The sequence below is a fragment of the Camelus ferus genome, chromosome 31 (assembly GCF_009834535.1).
Source record: "Camelus ferus isolate YT-003-E chromosome 31, BCGSAC_Cfer_1.0, whole genome shotgun sequence".
Classification (NCBI taxonomy): Eukaryota; Metazoa; Chordata; class Mammalia; order Artiodactyla; family Camelidae; genus Camelus; species Camelus ferus.
Genome location: NC_045726.1, coordinates 16,575,393 through 16,602,260, shown reverse-complemented (window position 1 = coordinate 16,602,260; position 26,868 = coordinate 16,575,393). Strand labels below are relative to the sequence as shown.

Genomic DNA, 26,868 nt, shown 5'->3' with positions numbered 1-26,868 from the left:
TCAAGGTTCCCAGAAAGCCCTGGGCCACTCAGCTGACCTCACATCCAGCCCTTGTTCCCTCAATAAGACCTGAATCTTTCCTATTTGGAGATTTAGGGACCGGTAGGAGTTAGGTCTTCTGTGACGCTCCAGTGTTGGCTGTGATTGGTAGGAAGAGTCAAAGGTGGAGGACAAGAGGGTCCTTGTGTTAAAGCTGGACTGGAGGATGAGGCTCAGCCTGTGCCCAAACCCTTCTGACCCTTGACCTGTATTAGGCCCCTCACCCGGACTCCCTCTGCAGCCCAGGGAGGTCCAGTGCAGGCCTTGCAGAGAAGACCCAGCTCCTGAAGGAGCTCAACACACTCAGCCGGAGCCCTCAGGGCAGAAGTGCGCAAGCCCAGATCCTTCTCCCACCCAACACGGGGGAGTGAGGGACCCGACCCTGCAGACAGGAGAAGCCTGTCCCTCCTCCACTGTCTTGTCAGGGGACACTGGGTGGGAGTTTGCTCCCTGTTTGTCCCCATCTGGCCAGCTTTCCCTGACAGAGCCCCTCCATGTCCTCCCTGTGTCTGTACCTAGGTGCCCAGATGGGATGGTTGTGGCCACGCCCTGTACACCCTGGAGTGACCTGCAGTGTGTGGACCAAAAATCAGGTACCCAGGTCAATGGGGAGGCCCTGGTTCCTGGAAAGTCAGTGACCATGAGCCTGGGACTGCCCACCACTCCTTCTCCCTCCTCAGGCAATTCACAGCTGGTGCCTGGAATTGTAACTGCCTTTGTCCTGCTGGGGCTGGTGCTGGTTCTGATGACTGCATATCGTTTCCGGAAGTTCATCCTTCAAGGTGAGGTACCGGGAAGGAATGGGAGGCCCTGGCTCCCTCTTTCATTTTCCCAGTCTTCCTGTTCTTCCTGGCCTGGCTCTGATCTTGTTGTCTGTGATACCCGTCCACCTTCCACCTCCCACCTAGGGGCACCAGGATCACATCAGTTCCCCATCTTGGCTGATGGACCCCCCATCCTCATGGCCAAGTCCAGGGGGTCAGGGCCAGTTCTTAATGTCTTCAGGGCCCCCAGGCAGGGCAGAGAGGAGATGAGCACTTTGACTGAGTGACAGGAGTCAGGAGGAGAGGGTCAGGGCGTCTTGTATGGCTTTGTTCAGCAGACTCCAACAGGGATTTTACATATGTTTCATTTTATTCCTTTTTCCCTCTTCTCTTCTCCCTCCCCAGGGGCTCCCCAGAGTTGGATTGGCCCCCTCCTTGTCACCAGGCCCAGGGCTCCTTGTTCAGTGCCTGAGCCCCCAGCCCACACCCTGTCCCAGGGGAGGGAGGTGCTGCAAGAGGGCCCTCCCCACTGTTAAGGTGGAAGCTTCTTCTCTTCTAGGTTGTGGAGTGGACCCCAAGTGCATGGAAAAAGTGAGTTGGTTTCTCCAGGACCTGGTGGCATCAGGTCCTCAGAAACTGCCTCCCATCCACAACAAGGCCCTGGGTGGACACGGTCCCCATTCTGTGCTGTGCTGTGGCCCCTGGCTCTCTAAAGTGGCCTGGGGACTCTGGGCTGACTGTAGGAGAGCAACTGGTCCATTTGAGCAGCCCAGAGGCTTTTTGGCAGCGCTAGCCCTGTCCTTCTTACTGCCTGTGGGACACCCGTACCCATAACCCTGGACCCTGGGGCATGGGGGTGTCAGGCAGGGGTGCTAAACTCCACTTAGCACAGCACCAGGGTCCTGGTACCAGCAGTAGATTCCTGAGTGTGCTGTCTGTGCCCACCTGGGGGAGGGGTACAGCATGAGGGTAGGTGGGGAGGCAAAACCCACCATGTTCCCTGTTACCCTGCAGGGGTATATAGGTATGGACTCCTGAGTCAGCTCTTTGCCTTCCCAAGGTCTTTTTCTGGCGCTCACATCCCCCAAGAGGGCCTGAGCCTCTGGACAATGCTCTCAACAACACGCTGAATAGCAGAGAATCACTGTCCACTGTGGTCTCTGAGCAGGAGACAGAAGACAGAGAGCAGGCCAACCTGACACTTGTTATGGTGCAGTCCCCGGGGGAAGCAGAGCATCTGCTGGTGAGTATGTGACGGCCCCTCTGCTTGCCCGGGAGTGTGGGAGATAGAGGGAAAGGCCGATGCTGGTCAGATCTCCTGTCCCATGGGGAAGTGGTGATGGAGGGAAAAAAATCAGCATCCTGAAGGGGGAAGGGAGCCCACCCCTGCTGTTGTAGACTGTCAGCTCTATATAGTGTAGCCCTATTTTTTTATCTGTCCAGTTCTCACTGTATCCTCAGTCTAGAACAGGCAGTGGGCACTCGCATATTTGTTGAATGATTTATTGAGGGCTGCATAATATTCCACTGCATAGTTGTAAAATAACATAGTAAGCCATTCCGCATAGTAATAATAGTATCAAATTTATTGAACATGTATGAAAGCAAATCTTAGTCCAAATAGCTGATCATTAGAGGGGAGGGTATAGCTTAGCAGTAGAATGCTTGCTTAGGATGCGCAAGTTCTTGGGTTCAATACCCAGTACCCCCATTAAATAAATAAAGAAACCTAATTATCTCCCCCATCAAAAAAATTTTTTTGAGAACAAAAACAAATAGCTGATCATATTTGTATGGTGGCTCCTCAGAAGAAGTAGAATTTTGTCATCAACATGTAGAAGTATTGTTTACACCCCATGCACACCCAGTTTTGTTCATATCAAATTCATCATTTTTGACATTGAGTGGTCAATCTGTAGAAACATTTTTTATTCCTCATAAGCTTGTAACGTTATTCCCCCCAATAAAAGATAGGATGAAATGCTCTAATTTCTTATACAGCTTTTAAATTTAATGGTAATTTTTAGCATAGAACAGTATTATCTAACTGGAATTTATTTTGTGATGTGACATGCGGTGAGGAGCTCCCTGAATTCTGAGTGATTGTTGCCTTACTCCAACCAAATTTAGCAACTGAATTTCCCATTTTCCTATGCTTTTGGTCCCTCCTTAATCACATGTGAAATATTTATATGCACAATGATCTCTTTCCACCTAGAATGTTCCTTTTGGGTTTTTTTTTCCCCTGCATCAGCAGTTGACTTTAGAACAAAGCTGGGGTCAGGGGCACAGATTCTTCAAAGTCCACGTATCAATGTTTCTGCATCCTCATAGTCAACCAGCTATGGAACGTATAGTACTATAATACATAGTCAGTGAAGAAAAACCCACGGATTAGTAGACCCATGCAGTTCAAACCCATGTTGTTCAAGGCTCAGCTATATATTACATTCCTTTAAAAGAGAAAGTATAAAAGGAAGCATCAGAAAAAGGCCAGTAATCCCTCCATCCTGATTAATCACTTTTCGCATTTTTTCATAGCAGTTAATACATATCCACAGTGAGAAAATTTAAACAGTATAGACAGTTTCTCAATGAATCATGAAAGTCTCCTCCTATAATCTTTCTCCAGCCCCTTAGTTCTTTTTATTTCAGGTAAATATGAAGGGTAATTTTCTGTGATTCTTTGCTGAAATCTTTATGCATATGCCATCTGTATGCCATCTGTATACAATACTTCACAAATGAAACTTCCTAATATGTTTTAATATCTGAGAGAGCACTACCTCCTTCTTTACTTTTTTAAAATTTATTGTTTACCCACATAAAATGTAGAATTATTTCATAAGATTTCCTCCATCCCTAAAAAAATAATTGGAATTTTTTGTAAGATTTAAATTCATAAATTAATCTAGGAAGAATTAAGATCTTATTAATATTTAATATTTTTCTTATCAAAGAAAATAGCATTATGAGATTAAATATGATGATGCAGTAGGAAGATCCTGAGTTCACCTCCTCTCACAGACACACCAAAATTATAACTATTTACAGACAACTATTGGTGAAAAATATCTTCTACAACTAAAAATATAAAGAAGGAACCACAAAATGGCTGAGTCTTAGTAGAGTCAAGACCCATACCCCTGAGTGGGTGGCCCACAGACGGGACGCTAATTATATTTGCAGAAGTTGGGGCTTACTCTGCAAATGTATTTAGCCTCAGAGAGCTGTGGGAAAGAGACTGCATCTTAAAGGGCACACACACAGTCTCACAACCTCTGGGACCCAGGACAGTGCAGTAATTTGACATCTGGGTTGGGGGGAGGGTATACCTGAAGTGGTAGAGTGCATGCTTAGCATGCACAAGGTCCTGGGTTCGATTCCCACTACCTCCTCTAAAAATAAATAAACCTAATTACCTCCCCAAATATCAAAAAATATATCTTCTCTGGAAAAGAAGAGGTAAAAGTGTCATTATATGCTGATGACATGTTACTATATATAGAAAACCCTAAAAGGTCCACACAAAAGCTACTAGAGCTGATTGAAGAATTCAGCAAGGTAGCAGGTTACAAAATTAACGTTCAAAAATCAGTTGCATTTCTTTACACTAACGATAAATCAACAGAAGAAGAAAGTAAAGAAACAATCCCCTTTAAAATAGCACCCAAAGTAATAAAATATCTGGGAATAAATCTAACCAAGGAGGTGAAAGAATTATACACAGAAAACTATAAACCATTGATGAAGGAAATTAAAGAAGACTTTAAAAAATGGAAAGATATTCCATGCTCTTGGATTGGAAGAATCATTATTGTTAAAATGGTCACACTGCCCAAGGCAATCTACAGATTTAATGCAATCCCTATCCAATTACCCAGGACATTTCACAGAACTAGAAAAAATCATAATAAAATTCATATGGAACCATCAAAGACCTAGAATTGCCAAAGCATTACTGAAGAGAAAGAAAGAGGCTGGAGGAATAACTCTCCCAGACTTCAGACAATACTATAGAGCTACAGTTATCAAGACAGCATGGTATTGGTACCAAAACAGACATATAGACCAATGGAACAGAATAGAGAGCCCAGAAATGAACCCACAAACTTTTGGTCAACTCATCTTTGACAAAGGAGGCAAGAATATACATTGGAATAAAGACAGTCTCTTCAGCAAATGGTGTTGGGAAAACTGGACAGCAGCATGTAAAACAATGAAGCTAGAACACTCCCTTACACCATATACAAAAATCAACTCAAAATGGATTAAAGACTTAAACATAAGACAAGATACAATAAACCTCCTAGAGGAAAACATAGGCAAAACATTATCTGACATACATTTAAAAAATTTTCTCCTAGAAGAAATAAAAGCAAGAATAAACAAATGGGACCTAATGAAACTTACAAGCTTCTGCACAGCAAAGGAAACCAGAAATAAAACAAGAAGAAAACCTAAGGAATGGGAGAAAATTTTTGCAAGTGAAACCGACAAAGGCTTGATCTCCAGAATATATAAGCAGCTCATATGACTCAATAAGAAAAAAATAAACAACCCAATCCAAAAATGGGCAGAAGACCTAAACAAGCAATTCTCCAAGGAAGACATACAAATGATCAAAAAGCACATGAAAAAATGCTCAATATCACTAATTATCAGAGAAATGCAAATCAAAACTACAATGAGGTATCACCTCACACCAGTCAGAATGGCCGTCATTCAAAAATCCACAAATGACAAATGCTGGAGAGGCTGTGCAGAAAGGGGAACCCTCCTACACTGCTGGTGGGAATGCAGTTTGTTGCAGCCACTATGGAAAACAGTGTGGAGATTCCTCCAAAGACTAGGAATAGACTTACCATATGACCCAGGAATCCCACTCCTGGGCTTGTATCCAGAAGGAAATCTACTTCAGGATGACACCTGCACCCCAATGTTCATAGCAGCAATATTTACAATAGCCAAAACATGAAAACAGCCTAAATGTCCATCAACAGGTGACTGGATAAAGACGACGTGGTATATTTATACAATGGAATACTACTCAGCCATAAAAACCGACAACATAATGCCATTTGCAGCAACATGGATGCTCCTGGAGAATGTCATTCTAAGTGAAGTAAGCCAGAAAGAGAAAGAAAAATACCATATGAGATCGCTCATATGTGGAATCTAAAAAACAAAAACAAAAACAAACAAACAAACAAAAGCAAAGCGTAAATAAAGGACAGAAATAGACTCACAGACAGAGAATACAGACTTGTGGTTACCAGGGGGGTGGAGGGTGGGAAGGGATAGACTGGGATTTCAAAATTATAGAATACACTACACTGTATAGCACAGGGAAATACACACAAAATGTTATGATAACTCACAGAGAAAAAAATGTGACAATGAGTGTGTATATGTCCATGAATAACTGAAAAATTGTGCTGAACACTGGAATTTGACACAACATTGTAAAATGATTATAAATCAATAAAAAAAAATGGGTCCAAATTAAACTTAAAAGCTTTTGCACAGCAAAGGAAACCACCAATAAAACAAAAAGACAACCTACTGAATGGGAAAAAATATTTGCAAATGATATGACCAATAAGGAGTTAATACCCCACACATACAAGCAGCTCATGCAATTCAGTATCAAAAGAAAAAAAAAAAAAACCAACAAACAACTCAACTTAAAAATGGGCAGAAGGTCTGAATAGACATTTTTCCAAAGAGAAAATGCAGATGAAAAGATGCTCAAAATCACTAATCAGAGAAATGCAAATCAAAACCATAATATCACCTCACATCTATCAGAATGGCTATCATCAAAAAATCACAAATAGCAAATGTTGGCAAGGATGTGGAGAAAAGGGAACCCTCATGTACTGTTGGTGGGAATGGAAATTGGTGCAGCCACTGTGGAAAAGAGTATGGAGGTTCCTCAACAACTAAAATTAGAACTACAATATGATCCAGCAATTCCACTCCTGGGTAAATATCTGAAGAAAACAAAAACACTAATTCTAAAGGATACACGTACTCCAGTGTTCATAGCAGCATTATTCACAATTGCCAAGATGGAAAGCAATCTAAGTAGAAAGGAATCAACAGTTGAACGGATAAAGCAGATGTAGTGTGTATATATATAGAATGTAATACTACTCAGCCATAAAAAAGAATCAAGTTTTGCTATTTGCAGCAACACAGATGGACTTGGAGGGTATTATGCTTAGTGAATCATCCGACAGAGAAAGATAAATACTGTATGTTATCACTTCTATGTGGAATCTAAAAAATAAAAAACATAAATGTAACAAAACAGAAAGAGACTCACAGATACAGAGAACAAGCTGGTGGTTACCAGGAGGGAAGGGGAAGGTGGGAAGGGCAAAACAGGGGTACGGGATTAAGACATACAAGCTACTATGTACAAAATAAATCTTTACAAAAAAAGATTGTATACCACAGGAATATAGAACAATATTTTATAATAACTTTAATTTTGTGTATGGTGTAAGGGAGTGTTCTAGCTTCATTGCTTTACATGCTGCTGCCCAGTTTTCCCAGCCCCATTTGCTGAAGAGACTGTCTTTATCCCATTGTATAATCTTGCCTACTTTGTTGAAGGTTAGTTGACCAAAAGCTTGTGGGTTCATTTCTGGGCTCTCTATTCTGTTCCATTGGTCTATATGTCTGTCTTTGTACCAAGACCATGCTGTCTTGATGACTGTAGCTCTATAGTATTGTCTGAAGTCTGGGAGAGTTATTCCTCCAGCCTCTTTCTTTCTCTTCAGTAATGCTTTGGCTATTCTATAATTTATAATAAATTTAAATGGAGAATAATCTATAAAAATTTCGAATCACTATGTTGTTCACCTGAGACTAATTTAATACTGTAAATCAAGTATAACTCAATAAAAATAGTTTTTAAAAAGGAAACAGCATTTCAACTCAAAGGTTTTTTATTGTGACTCAGTTAAGATTTGAGTTCTTCAGATAAATTATGCCTATTTTTTGTCAAACATGTTTCTTTCTATCTCACATGTCTTGTTACTTTTAATGGTTAGCTCCTCCTATAATGCCATTTTCTAATATATTGTTTCTGATATGTTTTTTAACATTCATTAAGACATGCATTCATTTTTAAATATTGTAGCTTAAACCTTAGAGTTTTTAAATATACATTCATATTAAAATAATTATAGTTTCTGTCCCCTCCACTATTCCTGCCTTATTTTTGCTTTACATCTTGCTGGCTGCATGGTCCAGAACTTATAATGTTCAAAGATGCTTAGAGAAGGCAGATATTTTAGTGTTCGTTTGATTTCGTTGTGAACGCCTACAGTATTGCACCATTAGGAACCATGTCGATGCTTGTTTTCATTTAAAAAATTTTATCATTATGGATGCAGCCTCCTATTTTTAGGTATTTTGTAAAAGTCAGAATTCATCTTTAATTCTACAGAATGCCTTTCCAGTCTCCATGGAGACCATCAGATGCTGTCATTCCCTTATTTACACTACCGATATGATACATTGCCATTGACCAAAGCACCTTCACATACACGGAATAAACACTTATTTCAGATTTTCCAAAGTGCCTTTGTAAATACTCTTCATCTGAGTCACATAAAGCCTGGGAGGGAGTGCTTATCTCCTGATGCAGTGGGTGGGAAAGGACTAGAAGGGCCAGAAGGGACAAGGTTTAGGGGAGGAACGTTCCTTGTCTTGGATGGATTATGTTTACTCAGCTGTATAGAATTGTCAAAGCTGAGCGGACAATTAAGAAGTGAGCATTACTGCAGGGAAAATTTCCTTCCATGAGGATAGGAGCCTGTGAACTGTTCAGGGTGGGAGGTTCCTTCATCTCTATAGGGACCCAGGAGGGAAGGTGGCTGCCCAGGTCAGACAGTGGGCTGGTTAATGGGCTCAGTTCTGAAATCCAGGACCCCTGACTAAGACCAAGGCTGTTCTCCACTGTATTTTACAGGAAGCAGCCGGAGCGAAAGAGTCTCAGATGAGAAGGAGGATGCTGGTTCCAGCAAATGATGTGGACTCCATTGAAGGTGAGTATTTTTTCCAGGGCAGTGGAGCAGGAATGGAGGGAGAAGGGACAGTGTCCTAACTGCCGTCTCCATAGCTGTTAGGGCAACTCACAGCAGGGGATAGCTTGTTCCTGGACCATCAGAACTCTAAATCCATCTCTCCCCTCCTCTGCACCCCTCTGTCCTGTAACGCCTCCCAGTCCTTCCCTCTTTCTCCCTTCTCCCTTGCTGCTCAGGGCCAGGTTCGCCCACACTGAGGCACCTAAGGGACTGTGCTGCCCAGCAGGGCACCCACTGGCCCCAGGGGACTGTGGAGCACCTGACCTGTGGCTAGGCCAAATTCGATGAGCTGTCATATAACTAGATACTGTATTTCAAAGAATTGGTAAAAAAAAAAAAAAAAAAGGAATGTAATACGTCTCAATAATAACTTTTTGTATACTGATTACATATTGAAGTGAACATTTTTAGAATATATTGAATTCATATTTTATGAAAATTAGAATTTAATATTACTTTTTTCAGTGCAGCTGTTAGAGAATATAAACTTGTATTCAGTGCCCACCTTATGTACCAATGGACAGTGGTGTGCACTGCATTTCACCCACATTGCACTGAATCCCCGGTACACTCCTATGACGTGCTTGGTGTTGGCTCCATCTTACGGGTTAAATTCTTGCTCAGAGTCTGTTCGTCCCCATCTAGCTCTGCCACCGCGTCAGTCAGTGAGGCCGAGCTGGGTGTGAGGCCAGAGACCTTCCCACCTCCAGGCCCTTGCTCTGTCCACAGAGCAGATGCGGCAGCCGGGAGCCCTTACTCTCATGAGAAGGGCAGGTGCCCTCCTCTGAGGTCTGTTGCCCCACAGTCTGGTCTGTGGCACCCTCTGTCTCCTACACAATCTGCCTTCTCCCTCTGTGACTTCCGTCCCCCTTCCCAGCAGGGCCCTCGTTCCTCCCTTAGGGCAGGATTCTCTGGTGACCTTGACTCCCTGCAGTGCCTTGGGTACAGGTGAGGCCCCTGCAGTGTGGCCTGATTCTCTGCTGATGGGAAGCAGGTCAGAGACGCAGAGCAGCAGGTTCACCAGAAGGGGGAGCTCCTTGGGTCCCAGCCTGGGATCTAGGCCTCCTGGAGGGTCCTCTGACCTTTCTGAAGCCCATCCCAGCTCACCTGACTGCCTCTGTGACTTTCCCCCAACCCAGGCCTGAGGATGTTCTTCGATTACTTTGCAACCGTCGTGCCCTATGATTCCTGGGATGCGCTCATGAGGCAGATGGGCCTGACACAAAATGAGATCCTTATGGCCAGAGGCAAAGCCTGGGCCCCGCGGGATGCCTTGTATGAAATGCTGGAGGCCTGGCTCAGCAGCAAGGGGCGGGAAGCCTCCATCAACACCCTGCTGGACGCCTTGGAAACAATTGGGGCAAGATGTGCAAAGGAGACAATTGAGGACCACCTGGTGGGCTCAGGAAAGTATGTCTATAAAAAAGGTGAAGCAGGCTCTGCTGTGTCCTCAGTGTTTGAGAACCTCAGCCTTTCCGTTCAGGGCACTTTTTAAAGTGCCTAATGGACTTGTACTTTTTGTATATATTTCTAATTTCAAAGACATAAGAATTTAAAAATATGTGTATTTAATGTACAATTTGTGATTCATATTTTATTTATACCAAAACGTATTTTTGCAGTACACTTGTCTGGATTGTTTACATGGGTTATCTGGTTGTGAGCAGGCACTTAAGAAGTATTTAAAATTCAAAAGAAAAAGAGGAAAGAAGTCCACTGTTGGAGCACTGGCAAAAGCAGTTTGGCCACTTTTGGGTGCCTGGTCGCTTCTAGAGTGCCCACCATTTCCAACTGATAATTTTATAGGTGCGGGATTGTTTACATTATTTATTGCTAAATGTTTACTTGTGAATAAAGAGTGAGGAGAAGTGGCATCCACATGCAGCCCTGTGTCTGGTTGTCCGTGAACTGGCCTATCACACGTGGGCCTCCTCTGCTCATCTATGGCCTTGGGTGGGGAGGGCGGGACGTGGGTTAGATGTGAGGTGCCCAATAGATTCTATGCCATGTACCATTTCTGGTCTTGTTAGTGAACCTTCGGTTCCATCTGGGCTCGGGGGAGAGAGGACAGGGACCTGCTCCCAGTGTCTGCCCTGGTCGCAGGGAGAAGAGCGGATCTTGATCATGAACTGAGTTCAGTGTTGGCTGACTCAGCCCTACATTGGCTCTCTCACTTGTGGAGGTGTGTGAATATGAGCCCAGAACTGCCTTTTTGGGTCCGAATTGGCTATTTAAGGATCTCAGCCCCTCTGTAAGTTGTGGCCTTCTGCAGAAAAGACTCAGACAGAAATCCCAATTCCTATATACTGTGAGGATTGGCCTAAAATGGCTCATATATTAGTGTTTGTCCTTTTATTGATTTTCATAAAACCCTTCTTCCGCTAAACACTTCTCCATAGTGTTCCAGCTATTTTAAGATAATTTCATGGTGGAAGCAATTCTCAGGGGTTTTGTTTGGTCTTTTCCATCTCAAGGTTTTGTGTGCTGCCTTCTCTGAGACTGGTGTGGTCAAAACTGGAATTGGCTGGAATGTAGGCACATTCAGGGTATGGTGTCTGGAGTCCACTGGAGTTTTTAGGAAGGGTCGACTCCTGTGGCCTTGCTGCTACTTCTCCCTCCCCTGTCCTTCCAGACATCTGGCCCTGTCTACCCTCCCCTTCCTGAAGTCAGATGTTTCCTGCCTTTGCTGCTCCTTCTGTGCAGGACACTTCTGGCTTCATCTTCAGAGGGAGATGTAAATGAAATCTTGCCAATCACATTTCAGCTCACTTGTCCCTTTCTTGGAGGACGTCCTTGAGTACCCATAGAAAGTATTAGTCTTGACAGTGTTTGTCAAGTTTACTCATTTATTGATATGTTTTTTGTACCTTTCACCAGTAAGAACCTTCAGTAAACATGAAATTGCTTCCTGTATTGCTTTGTACCCAGTGCAAATATACTTTTAAAGTTTTATTTAAAGATTAGGTGTCTGATCATGTTTCTCCTCGATCGGGAGACCTCCTTCTTTGAAGATTTTGTTGGAAGTATTAAACAATACAAGAGAGGCCATTAGGGCCAATAGGCATATGAAAAAATGGTCAATATTGCTAATTATCAGATAAATGCAAATCAAAACTGCAATGAGGTATTACCTCACACCAGTCATTATGGCCATCATTCAAAAATTCAGACAATAAATGCTGGAGAGGGTGCGGAGAAAAGGGAACCTTCCTATATTGCTGGTGGGAATGTAGTTTTGTCCAGGCACTATGGAAAACAGTATGGAAATTCCTGAGAAAACTAAAAATAAACTTACCATATGGCCAGCAATCACAATTATGGGTATATATACAGAGGTAACTCTAATCTGAAAAGATACATGGACGCCAATGTTCATAGTGGCACTATACACAACAGCAAAGACACAGGAGCAACCTAAATGTTGATGACTGGATAAAGAAGCTGTGGTATCTTTATACAATAGAATACTACTCAGCCATAAAAAATGACAAAATAATGCCATTTGCAGCAACATGGATGGCCCTAGAGAATGTCATTCTAAGTGAAGTAAGCCAGATAGAGAAAGAAAAATACCATATGATATCACTCATATGTGAAATCTGAAAAAAAAAAAAAAAAAAGACAAATGAACTTATACATAAAACAGAAACAGGCCCACAGACATAGAATACAGACTTTTGGTTGCCAGGGAGGAGGGGGTTGGGAAGGGATAAATAGGGAGTTTGAGATTTGCAGATACTGACTAGTATATATAAAATAGATAAACAAGTTTATACTGCATAACACAGGGAAATATATTCCATATCTTGAAGTAGCTTCATTCATATGAAAATGAATATATGTATATTCATGTATGAGTGAACTATTGTCTGTACATCAGAAATTGGCACAACATTGTAAACTGAGTATACCTCTATAAAAAAAAAATAGAGGAGAGAAGCAAGATGGCGGAGTAGAAGGACACTTGTAGCTCACCCTCTCCCACAAATGCATCAAAACCCACATCTACAGACCTACTCAACCAACCAGAGCACCTGCCGAACTCCGACAGAACATCGCCCTCTTTGAAAGACAAAGACGACAAAAATCTGGTAGGAGAAAAGGAAAAAAGAAAGAAGAAAAAGCAAAACAGTGCGGGACTGATCCTGCAGGGAGGGAGCAGCAAAGGAGGACTGGCGCTCGTTTGCTGGGTCTCCCCTCTCCAAAAGAGAGCCAGCGGGATGGAGGGGGAGCCTCTAAGGCTCAGATCTGCCCCTAGCACCCCTTGACCAACAGAATTGAGTTAAACGGGCACAAAGGGTCCCCACAACACCCAGCCCGAGACGTGAGCCAGCAGCTGGGGCCAGGACAGGCTGCCTGAAATGGGCGGAGGACAGTGGCGGCTGCACTGAGGCAACCCTGGGGGACTGCAGGGGGCTGCACGCTGTGGCTGGGAGGGGATACGGAGCAGAACACCCTCAGTCCCCCATAAACTGCGAAAAAAGCAAAACAACATGGCTGGTGCGCCCTGGGGGGAGGGGCGCCGTAGCCTTTGTCTCCTAAGACCTACGCTGCCATTACTGGTGCATCTCGTGAGAAGAGAGGCGGGGCGCAGCCACAGCCACCATCTCCTCCTGTGCCCAGTGCCCAGGCAGCACCCGGGTGCTCCACAACCTCCTAGGCAGGACGGAGACTTGTTTACAGCCCGAGGCAGATGGGATCTTTCTGCCCTGGCACCTCAGAGAACTTGCACCGCCAAGACAAACAAGGAGCTGAGATTTGGCATGGAGCAGGGGCGGGGTTGTTCAGCGGTCTCCTGAGCCTGCCTTGGGAGCTCCGACCCTAGGCGGAGAGGGCAGCTGCACAGAGCAGCGGAGCGACAGGCACCCGGAGAGGGTGGGCAGCCACCCGCCATCCTGGCAGGAGCGCAGCACCTGACCACGGTGCTGGGAGGGGGCTCGATCCACCAACCTGCCTCCACTGAGCGCAGCATTTGAATGTGGCATCGGGAGGTGGACTGACCCACCCACCCACCGGGTAGGAGCTCAGCTCCTGACCCAGTGTTAGGAGGGGGCGCAATCTGCTAGCTGAAAGCCACTGGGAGCAGCACAGACGAGGGCACCAACACAGGGCCTCTGGAAACAGCAAGCTGAGTTCGCAAAACAGGGCAAAGACACAAAGACCTCTTGATAAAAATCACTACGAGCACACCATCTCCAGGAGAACTAGATAACTGGTACTCCTTAAGCCACAGTGCCAGAGAGATATGAGCAATATGAAGAAACAGAGGAACCACTCCCAATTAAAAGATCAAGAGAAATCCCCTGAAAGCACAATAAAGGAAATAGACATTGATGGTCTACTAGATCAAGATTTCAAAAAAGGACTGATCAAAGTACTGAAAGAACTAAAAGAAATAGTGTTTAGAGATATAAAATATGTCAAAAATGAAATAAAAGCTATAAAGGGGAACCAAGTAGAATTAGTAAACTCATTTGCTGAGATGAGAGCTGACCTAAAGGCTGTACAAAGCAGGCTAGATAAGGCAAGGAACGAATAAGTGACCTAGAAGACAGGACAACAGAAAGCACCCAATTAGAACAGCTGAGAGAAAAACAAATAAAAAACAATGAAAACAATATAAGGGACCTATGGGATAATATAAAGCATGCCAATCTATGCATAATAGGGGTTCCAGAAGGGGAAGAAAGAACAAAGGGGGTTGAAAAGGTATTTGAAGAAATCATGACTGAAAACTTTCCAAATCTAAAGGAATCAGATATCCAAGTACAGGAGGCTGAGAGGGTCCCAAACAGATCCACATCAAGAAATATCATAATCAAGATGGCCAGAGTCAAGGATAAAGAAATGATCCTAAAGGCAGCAAGAGAAAAACAAAGAGTGAGTTACAAGGGAACCCCCATAAGGCTCTCAGCTGATTTCTCTACACAGACACTACAGGCCAGAAGGGAGTGGCAAGATATATACCAAGTCCTGAATGAAAAAAAGATGCAGCCTAGGATACTCTATCCACAAACGCTATCCTTTAGAATAGAAGGAGAGATAAAGAACTTCACAGACAAGCAAAAACTAAAAGAGTTTAACAACACTAAACCCATGCTAAAAGAAATATTGACAAGTCTACTCTAAATAGAAAAGAAGCAGGATGCTACAAAAATCAGAAACTCACAACTGGAAAGGAGATAACTACCATGAATTACAAATAGAATAAACACAAAAGTGTAAAAGAAGACATTTAAATCATTAAGAGTGGGAGAGGGAAGCAAGGAAAACCACTGTGGAAAACAATATGGAGAGTCCTCAAAAGACTAGGAATAGACTTACCATATGACCTGGGAATCCCACTCCTGGGCATATATCCAGAAGGAACCCTACTTCAAAATGACACCTGCACCCCAATGTTCATGGCAGCACTATTTACAATAGCCAAGACATGGAAGCAGCCTAAATGTCCATCAACAGATGACTGAATAAAGATGATGTAGTATATTTATATGATGGAATACTATTCAGCCACAAAAACTGACAACATAACGCCATTTGCAGCAACATTGATGTTCCTGGAGAATGTCATTCTAAGTGAAGTAAGCCAGGAAGAGAAAGAAAAATACCATATGAGATCGCTTACATGAGGAATCTAAAAACAAACAAACAAACAAAACATAAATACAAAACAGAAACAGACTCATAGACATAGAATACAAACTTGTGGTTGCCAAGGGGGTGGGAGGTGGGAAGGGACAGACTGGGATTTTAAAATGCAGAATAGATAAACAAGATTATACTGTATAGCACAGGGAAATACAAGATCTTGTGGTAGCTCATGGTGAAAAAGTATGCAACAAAGAATACATGCATGCTTATTTATAACTGAAAAATTATGTTCTACACTGGAAATTGGCAAAACATTGTAAACTGACTATACCTCAGTAAAATAAAATTTTTTAAAAAGATGGATGATTATGTAATTCTTATCTTCTTACTAGCAAAAGCAGAAAACCTGGAAATTATTTCTTTTATTTAAGCAAAGCAAGGCACACACAGGGGATGGTTAAATGGCAATAGTTTCGTACTGATTACTTTTCTAGACCATGATTTGAGGATTCAAATCATGTATATTAGATGCCTAGTACAGGCTACCATTGAATAAAAATTAATTCTGTTAATGCTGAGTCATAGTGGTACTGTAAATGTTGGTTAGTTGCCCTTTCAGGAAATGAGCTGGAATTCCTCTTTCAAAAATGTCTCATGTCTGAAAAAATTTACCATCATTCAAGGTAGTGCTTGCCTCTAAGCATTTGGTTATATGTTGGGAGAAATATTTACATTAAAGTAATTCTATCATACTAAAAAGGCTTCTCTTATAAACAAGGAAGAGCATTGAATATATTAAAATAATATTTATTAGTATTAATAAATCATAACATTAATATTGATGTGTTATAATTATTAATAATAAACTATTATTCATTATTATTTTAAGTTAGACATGTTTGTTGTGTAAGATTAAAATGATATATATATATACACAGAAATATCACTGCTTTTCCCTCATCTAGATATATCACACTCACCATACCAGTGCATATGATTAGACATAGATGAAAGGACAGGAGGAAGACACAGAGGTGGGAAGGGAAGAGTGAGGTTGAGTGACACAAAGGTATCTGGTCCTCACTACATCATGTATATTATAATGTATTTTGTTATCTATTGCTGCCTACACATCTCCTGAAAATGTGGAAGCTTAAAATGACAACCATTTATACTCCACTTGCTTGTGTGGATCGTGAATTGGGAATGGCTTAGCTGGGTGGTTCTGGCTCAGAATCTCTCCTGGGTTGTGGTCAAGTTGTCATTGGGCTGTCACCAGCTGTAAGACTGACTGGAGCTGGAGGCTCTACTGCCTAGAAGGCTCCTCACATGGCTTCTGAGGAAGCCTCCATCCCTTGCTGGCTCTTGGCAAGAGGACTCAGTCATTTGCTGCAGGGACTTCTCCGGAGGGCTGCTTGAATGTCCTCATGTAAAGGCAGTTGACCTCACCAAAGAGAGTGGTTCAAGAGACAGAGGAAGGAGGAAGCCACAATGCCTTTTATGACTGAGTTTTAAGAATCACATACTGCCACTTCTGCTCTGTCCTATTCATTACAGGCAAGTCATTGATTTTAGCTCGTGCTCAGTTGTACCATTTGAAGAGAGAATGATCCAAAACTTTTGGACTTCTCTTAAAATCACAAAATATATACTCTATTTAATCACCCCATGTTTCCTTCCTGCCATATTTTGATCATGCTCCATTTCACTAATTATCTTGCTACTACATTATTTTAATAACTCTCTCATATGACCCTATTCAACTTGAATCCTATAGGGGATATTCTATTCTTTTAATGTCCTTGCTACTTTACATAATGCTTCAAGAAACATTTTTGTAAATAAGTGTCTTTATAATCTATGATTATTTCCTTAGGTTAATTCTTTAGGTTAGCAGAGTAGAGCACAATGGTCATTAGTGTGTGACAGGTTTCCGCAACCCAGAGAAATGAAGCAAGAACCACTTGACAAGGCGTTGCCTGCACACTCTCCAGGAGGTATGGGGAGGGTTAGAAATCCTGGGAAGCGGTTTGGATCGGGCAGATTTCAGAGCTCCTACAGGGATCATCAGGGTGAATGAAGAAGAGGGACAGCTATCAAAATGGAAGACTTTTTGCAGTGATCAAGCAAGCAGAGTGTGCTACTGTGATTTATAATAAGAAATACATGTCTGATCTTCATCCTTGTCTGTGACACAGAGTTCCTAAAACCCTAAGTGATGAACTTCCTTAGTGATGAGAGCCACACAGGTATCTTTTGTGATGTTAAAAAGATGACCTTAGGAAAACTCCTCGGCCACCTAAGGAGGGGGGCTGGTTGCCAGAGGTACCAGCGAGGTGATTGGAGGGTTGGAAATTTTCAGTCTAACCCCATTTCCACCCACCTCTGGGTCAGGGAGAGGGGTTGAGATTGAGTCTAATCACCAAAGACCAATGATGTAATCAGTCAAGCCTCAGAAATGAAGCCTCCATAGAAACCCCGAAGGAGAGGTTGCAGAGAGCTTCCGGTGAGTGAACACGGGGAAGTGCTGGGATGATGGAGAGCCTGCAGAGGGTGTGGAAGCTCTGCACTCCTTCTCACATGCCTTGCCCTATGCAGAGCTTCCATGTGGCCGGTCCTGAGTTACATCGTTTTATGGTAAAAGGGTAATCTAGTAAGTAGTTGTTTCTCTGAGTTCTGTGAGCTGCTCTAGCAAATTAATGAAACCCAGGAGGAGGGTCATGGGAAGCTCTGACTAGTAGCCATTCAATCAGGCACGGGTGACAACCTGAGCTTTCAACTGTCTTCTAAAGCAGGGGTCAGTCTTGTGGAACTGAGCCATCAGCCTGTGGAATCTGACGCTATCTCTGGGTAGATAGTGTCAGAAGTCAGTTAAATGGTAGGACACTCAACTGGTGTTTGAGACTTGCTTCCTGGTGTGGGGAAGTCCCCCAACATTGTCATTGGGGTCCATAGCTCTTTAAAGAGTGCCCATAGGGATGGGGAAGAAAGAGGTGAAGGGACCCACAGCCCACAAGCATGATATAAAGATTATTTTAAACTGAAAATATTTGTCACAGCAGATGTAGAAAGAACTCTTATCTGGATGCCCTTATCTGATTAAAGCAGAGCCCCAGAAAATACAGCTGCCAAAACTCCTCTCCCAGGGAGTTTCCTGTTTGGGAGAAGTTCCAGCAGGGAGGTGGGCATTTAGCAGCAGCTGTCTACAGCCAGCCAGGAAGAGAAGCCTCACCAAGAAACCAACCTTCCACAGTTTTGCTCTTAACTTTCTCAGCCTCCAGAACTATGAAAATAGATTTCTGTTATTAAAGTCACCTGGTCTGTGGTATTTGTTATGAGAGCCTGAGGAGACTAATACAGTTTTATAAACCAGTTTTTCAACTGACCTCACAGACAGGTGAATTTGTGGTTCTCACTAGATAGGCAACCTCTGGGACGAACTTTATTCTGAATCACCAATAAAACCCGATGAGTTCCTCTTTACACCTTGATTTTATATCTTAGAACTTGGTTTTAGAAATCAGCAGTCTCTCTGGTTTTCCATCTGACATGCAGATTTGTTGGGTCTGTGTCTAGAAGTGGCCAACCATCAGCTTGGGGACCTGAGACAAGGGACACACAAGCCTTATACTCTCCCTGACAGTTGCCAGCTCTCATGAAATTGTCTAAATATAAATTCTTTCCCCTCTCATTACCTTTGTCATGCTGAGAATTCCAATCTCAATATCAGAGCTTCAATTGTACTGCCTTGTAGCAACTTAATTTCTTTCTTTTAGGCTATCTTTGGGAGTGAATTTGGACAGAGGGTGGGGATCTTCTGATTTAGAAAAGCTTTTATACTTAAGGGGATTTCTAGAGAGTTCTCATCCTAAATAAACCTCCTATTGGTAATTTTGGAAGGATCAAATTATGAACACACACATACACATGCAGATAGTATGAGGCCCATCCTAAAATACTCCCCTAACAAAATTAAAAAGCAGAAGTCAAAAAAAAAAAAAAAAAAAAAAGCAGAAGTCACTCAAACATTAGCCCCATTCCTCCTGACACTGGGGCCTGTAACGGCACTCAGAGACACCATAAAACAACAGTGAGGCTGCAAAAGAAATGGGGCTAATTGGAAATAGACTGAATATTTTTCCCACTCAGATGTGCTTTGGAGACACCCACATGCTGTCACCTAAGTTCCTCATCCAAATTTTGGATTCTAATCTCACTAAGATTGTACGTATGGGCAAAAGAAAACTGTAAGAGTCTCCTCTACTAATATTGATGGAAAGCCTTATAATAATCACAATGAAAAAGCTGATAGCAGATACAAAAAAGAGAAAGAACAATCAAAGCCTATCACTACAAAAAAAATCATGAAACCACAAAAGAAGACAGCAAGAAAGGAAGAGAAGAGCAAAAGAACTACAAAATGGACAGGAAAAAATGACCAAAATGGCAGTATTAAGCTGTTACCTATCAATAATTACTTCAAATGCAAATACATTACATTCACCAATAAAAAGACACAGACTGGAAGCATGGACCAAAAAAACAACATCTAACTGTATGTTATCTATAAGAGACCCACTTTAGAGTTAAGGATAAGTATAGACTGAAAATAAAAGGATGGTAAAGATATTCCATGTAAATTGTAACCAAAAGAGAGCAGAAGTGGCTACACATGTATCAGACAAAATAGACTTTCAGGTGAAAACTGTCAAAACAGACAAAAAAGGTAATTACCTAATGATAAAAGGACCAACTCAACAGGAAGATATAACAATTATAAATATACATGCACCCAACATTGGAACACCTAAATACATAAAACAAACATTGATGGATATGAAGGGAGAAACAGACAGCAATACAGTAATACTAAGTGACTTTCTTACCCCACGTACAATAATGGGAAAGTCATCTGGACAGAAAATCATTAAGGAAACAGCAGACTTGAACTGGACTATAAACCAAATGGGCCTAACAGAGACATACAGAACATTCCACCCTAAAGCAGCAGAATACACATTCTTCTTAAGCTCACACACAACATTTGCAGGAAAGATCACATGCCAGGCCTTAAAACAAGTTCTCTCAAATTAAAGAAAATTAAAATTATTCTAAGAATCTTTTCTGAATACAATGGATTGAAATTAGAAATCAATAACCAAAGGAAAACAGAAAAATTCACAAATACATAGAAATTAAATAATACACTCAAACAGCCATTGGGTCAAAGAAGAAACTGAAACAAAAGTTAGAAAATATCTTGAGATTATTGAAACAAAATCACAACATACCAAAATTTATGGGATGAAGTAAAAGCACTACTAAGAAGAAATTTTGTAGTGATAAATGACCACATTATAAAGGAAAAATAACTCAAATTTCAAATGTGACCTAACATGACACCTCAATCAACTAGAAAGAGAAAAACAAGTGAAATGCAAAGTCAGCAGAAGCAAGGTAATAACAAACATCAGAGCAGAAATTAATAGAAAAATAGCAGGGAAAAAAAACATTGAAAAGATAAAATGAACAAACCATTAGCTAAATTAATTCAGAAAAAATACTCAAATTAATAAAATCAGACATGGAAGAGAAGACATTATAACTGAAACAACAGAAATTTTAAAAATCACAATGGGTCATTATCAACAATTATATGACAACTGGATAACCTATAAGATGGATAAGTTCCTAAAAACATAAAATCTACCAAGACTGTCATGAAGACATAGAAACCTTGATCAGATCAAATGACAAATAAGGAGATAAAATCAGTAATTTAAAACTTTCCAGCAACTAAAAGCCCAGGACCAGATGGCTTCACAGGTGAATTCTACTAAACATTTAAAGAAGAATTAACACTAATCCTTCTTAAACTCTTTAAACAAACAAACAAACAAACAAACAATTTCCAAACCCTGTTTTTGATTCAAGCATCACCCTAATACTACAAAGCCAGACGAAGACACATAACAGGAAAAGACAACTATAGTCAATATCCTTGATTAAAATGGATGCAAAAATCCTCCATAAAATATTAGCAAACCAAATTCAACAGAACATTAAAAGGATCTTACACCGTGAACAAATGAGATTTGTCCTTGGGATGTATGGATGGTTCAACATATGCAAATCAATCAATGTGATACACCACATTAATAGAATGAAGGATAACAATCTATGATCATCTCAATAGATGCAGAAAAAGCATCTGACAAAATTCAACAACTTTTAATGATGAAAATGCAACAAATCATGTATACAAGGAATGTGCCTGAACAGAATAAAAGCTGTATATAAAAAATCCACAGATAATCTCATACTCAATGCTAAAAAGCTGAAAGCTTTTCCCTTAAAATTTAGAACAAGGCAAGGAAGCTCATTCTTTTCACTTTTATTAAACAGTACTAGAAGTCCTAGCCACAGCAATTAGGCAAGAAAAAGAAATAAAAGCATCCAAATCAGACAGGAAGAGGAAAAATGGTTTCTGTTTGCAAATGGCCTAATTTTATAAGTAGAAAGACTTCACAAAAATCTGTTAGAACTCATAAACAAATTCCATAAAATTTCAGGATAGAAAATCAATACACAAAATTGGTTTCATTTCTATACATGAAAATCAACTATCCAAAAAGGAAATTAAAAGCCAAACCTCATTTAAAATAGTATCAAAAAGAATAAAATACTTTGGAATAAACTTAACCAAGGATTTAAAAGGTTTATACACAGAAAACCATAAAACACTAATGAAAGGAATTAAAGCAGACAGACATAAATAGAAAGATCCCATGTTCATAGAATGATAGACTTCTTAATGTTAAAATGTCCTTATTACCCAAAGCAATATACAGATTCAATATTACTCTATTAAAATTCCAATGGTACCTTTTTGTTAACAGAAAAATTCTCAAATTCATATGGAACCACAAAAGTCTATGATTGGCTGAAAATAACCTGAGCAAGAAGAATAAAGCTAGAGGCATCACACTTCCTGATTTCAAAATATATTACAAAACTGTGGTAACCAAAAGACTGTGGTACAGGCATAAAAACAGACACATAGACCAATGGAACAGAATAGAAAGAAACCCTCACATGTAAAATCAACTCATCTTTGACAAGGATGTCAAGGATACACAACAGAGGATGGATAGTCTCTTTAATAAATGATGTTGGGAACACTGGATATTTGTATGCAAAAGAGTGAAACTGAACTCTTATCTTAGATCATATACAAAAATCAACCCAAAATGGGTTAAAGACTTAAATGTAAGACCTGAACTATAAGACTCTTAAAACACAGGGAAACACCTTTTGGACACTGGCCTTTCAATGATTTCTTGGATATGGCACTAAAAGCACAGGCAACAAAAACAGAAATAGACAAGTTGGATTACCTCAGAATAAAAACTGCTGTACAGCAAAGGAAACAACCAAGAAAATGAAAAAGAAACCTCCATTTGCAACAACATGGATGGACCTAGAGGGTATTATGTTCACTGAAATACGTCAGACAGAGAAAGACAAATACTCTATGATATCATTTATACGTGGAATCTAAAAAAATAACAAAAATAAATGTATATAACAAAACAGAAACAATCACAGATATAGAGAACAAACTAGTTGTTACCCATAGGGAGGGGGAAGAACAGAGGGTCACAAGAAGGGTATAAGATTGAGAGACATAACTACTACATATAAAATAAATAAGCAAAGAGGATCTATTGCACAATACAGGGTAATATAGCTATTATTTTGGAATAATTTTAAATGGAGTATAATCCATAAAAATATTGAATCACTATGTTGTATACCTGAAACTAATATAACATTCTTAATCAACTATACATCAATAATAAATAAATTAAAAAATAATTTAAAAGTAAAAAAACAACCTATGGAATAGGAGAAAACATTTGCAAAGCTGATAAAGGATTACTGTTCAAAATATATAAAGAATGCCTACAACTCAAAGGCTAAAAAACAAATAACCTGACTTGAATGGGCCAAGGATCTAAACAAACATTTCTCTAAAGCAGACATACAAATCTCCAGTACATATATGAAAAAATGCTCAACATCACTAATCATCAGGGAAATTCAAAGAAAAACCACAATGAGGTATCACTTCACACGTGTTAGAATGTCTTCACAAAAAACAAAAGGTAACAAATGCTAAAGAGGATATGGAGAGAAGAGAACCCTTTCACATTATTGGTGAGAATATAGATTGGTGCAACCACTGGGAAAACAGTATGAAGGTTCCTCAAAAAACTAAAAATAGAATTATTGTATGATCTAGCAATCCCACTTCTGAGCACATATCCAAAAAATTCAAATTATGACCTCGAAAGGTCACTCCGATGTTCACTACAGCATTATTCACAATAGCCAAGAAATAGAAACCACCTAAATAGCCACTAATGGCTGAACAAATAAAGAAATGTGGTATAATACAATGAAATATTATTCAAGCCTTAAAAAAGAAAATTGTGCCATTTGTGACAACATGAATGTATCTGGAGTACATTATGCCGCGTCAAGTAAGTCAGACACAGAAAAACAAATATTGCATGTTACCACCATATGAGGAATCTAAAATAGTCAAACTCATAGAAGTAGACAGTAGAATAGTGGTTTCCAGAGGCTGAGGGAAGAGAGAAATGAGGAGGTGCTGGTCAAAGGGTATAGATTTCAGTTATAGAAGATGAAGAAATCCTAGAGATCTACGTTACAGCATGGTGTCTATAGCTAACAATAGTGTATATTTAAAATTTTGATAAAGTAGACCTTATGTTTAGTGTTCTTATCACAAATTAATAATAATAAATGAAGGAGGGAAGGAAATAATAATAATAAATAAAGGAGGGAAGGAAAGTTTTGGAGATGATAGATAGGATTTTAGCATAGATTTTGTATGTCAAAAGGAAAACAACCCAATATTAATGAAGAGGTTTTTTTTTTTTTTAAGGTATCTTTCTTACTCTGTACTGTTAACAAAATAAAATCAGATGGATCAATGACTTAAAATTGCAAAATAGGAAAACACAAACTACTGCAAATAAATGTGAGAAATTTTTCTTACAAATTTGTCCAGGAAAAGGACTATCTCAGTATGACAAGGAACCATCAAACTGGACAAAGTCAACTATATAAAAATTAGGAAGAAAACTCTTCCTGGGAAACATCACAATGATGATAAAAAAAAAAAAGCTAGAAGAAAATACTTGAAATATAAATCACACTTTAAAAGCAGAATTTCCCTAATCTACAATTCCTATGACGTTAATAATAATAATAAATAATAATAATAGTAATAATAATAATAATAATAACACTTAAGAAAAACCGAAGAGAAGCTCACAGAAAGTGAAGTATAAATTACTGGTAACTCTTAGAAGGACTCTCATCCCCATTCACAGGAAGACAAGTGCACATTTAGGGGAGATTTCCCGTCCTCGTTCCCAGGTGTTTGGTAAGTGGTCATACCCCACAGATAGGACCTTCTCCGCTTGCAGGCACTGAGTCCTCTCTCCCTTCTCCTGACCATTCCTTCGCAGTCCTTTTGCTGACCCATCTCCCTGGACTGACCTCTGCATGTCCCAGTTCTCTGAGAGCAGTTGTGCCCTCTCTCCTCAGTTTCTATTGTTTCCTTTCAGGGGACCCAGGACTCAGGGTCAAGTACCACCTATATGCTGGTGTCCCCAGATATATATGGTACAAACACCATGTCCTCCGAGGCTCAATTCACCCTGAGCAGTTCAGTTTCGCACTTCCCTTGTCTTCACTTCCCACATATAATCCACCGACAACTGCTAACCACTCATGCCCCAACTGTGTCCTGAGTCTTTCATATTCTGTCTGCAGCTCCGCTCACCATCCTATTCAAGCCCCCCCATCTCGTCCCTGGCCACAGCAACAGGTGCCAGAGCTCTCCTGCATTTACACTTTCACTACGTGTTTGTCTGGAGCTCTTTCCTCTCCTTGTTCTGACACGTTGACAAGTCCACATGGGCAACATGGGCTCACCCTAATAGAAGGACACAAGAACCTTTCCTAAGATGCTCATGGTAGAATGAGAAAACGCAAAATTCTTAAAGGGATTTTAAGTACTTTTTGGTGCTACTTTTGCCAGCTCTCAATGCCCCTGTGCAGAAGATCAATTCCTAACTCAGCCAAGTTAGGGTAAAGAAAACACGTTTTGCAAAGCAAAAACCCCAGTCAACCATCCTACCAGGCATGGGTCCTGCTGCCTTTCCTGGGGCTCACAGAACCACATGGAACACAGACATCACACCAGGTAGAACAACCAGGGGTGCACTTCACAGACATGCCCTAGACAGCCCGCCACTTGCTTCCAGTCTTACCTCCTTTCAATCTAAGTGTGTGCACTTATCTCATTGGTCCTCTGCCTGAAACAAACCTGATTCCTTAAGTCCTATGCCTAAAACTTTTCAGAGGTTTCCCTTACTTACAAAATAAAATCCATGCTCCCTTCACGGTGTCAGGGCTCTGTGTGGCCTGCTCCTAACACTCCTGTGACCTCTTCACTTCCACTCACCCTACCTGGCCCCTGGTTTAGCTCAAACAAGTCCAGCCCTGCCCCTTGGAGTGAAAGCTCCCGGGGACGCTCTGAGGAGCACTCTCCCTGGCTCTCTGCACCAGCAAGTGACTCTCTGCATCAAAGTCACCATGCCCAGGAGGTCTCACCAACCTAATCTCTGTCCCATCCATCACTCAGTTATTCTCACGCTTCCTATCTCATCTCTCTGACTGCCACATTCATCCCTCTGTCTGGGTACCATCCCAGGAGGAGAGCTCCAGGAGGCCAGGTGCCTCGTGCCCTCGAGTAGCACAGTGCCTGGCACACAGAAGGCTTCCAGTAAGTAGCAGTGAAAAAGAACCAGAAACTGTAGGAAGCAGAAGGCCAGAAGGACGTGGAGATGACGGTGGGGTGAGGGTTGGAGATCAGTCTGAGAATTTACCTGGTGAACACAACTCCCAGAAGCTGCGCTTCAATCCTGGTGAGGCAGCTAATTGCTGGTGAACTCGGTCCTGCCAAGTAGTCGTGATTGAGGCAGTTGGGACCTGTAGAGACAAAACAGGGACAGGCATGAGTGGCTTCCTGATTCTCACTCCTCCTGGGATCTGTCACGTTTCCTTCACCACAGTCGCCAAAACCAAAGAGAATGTGGACCTTAAACCCAGCTCTAAATGCATTCTTCTGTTTTTCTGTTTCTTCTTTGGGCTTTTGCGCCTACCCAAGTAACATACACCTGACAATCTCCCCTGTAATCTTTTCTCTTATTAGAAAATAAAACATACTCCATAAAATTGGGCAATGAAAGTTTTTATAAGAATGTAGT

General features: G+C 41.1%; 2 protein-coding genes across 4 annotated transcripts in view; one reads left to right on the top strand and one right to left on the bottom strand.

Annotated features, from left to right (window-relative positions):
* LOC102505260 (tumor necrosis factor receptor superfamily member 10B) overlaps nt 1-10,789 on the top strand; it is a 34,977-nt gene extending 24,188 nt beyond the window's left edge. The window contains exons 5-10 of one of the 2 annotated variants that reach the window (XM_032471038.1): nt 559-632; nt 720-821; nt 1,363-1,394; nt 1,864-2,046; nt 8,791-8,866; nt 10,045-10,789. In XM_032471038.1, the coding sequence (XP_032326929.1) occupies nt 559-632; nt 720-821; nt 1,363-1,394; nt 1,864-2,046; nt 8,791-8,866; nt 10,045-10,400 (823 nt within the window). In that variant the 3' untranslated portion in view covers nt 10,401-10,789. Of the gene's footprint in view, nt 1-558; nt 822-1,362; nt 1,395-1,863; nt 2,047-8,790; nt 8,867-10,044 lie in introns of both variants that reach the window. The other variant, XM_032471036.1, reaches the window with a different exon arrangement.
* ROR2 (receptor tyrosine kinase like orphan receptor 2) overlaps nt 1-26,868 on the bottom strand; it is a 212,987-nt gene that overhangs the window by 181,416 nt on the left and 4,703 nt on the right. The window lies entirely within an intron of this gene.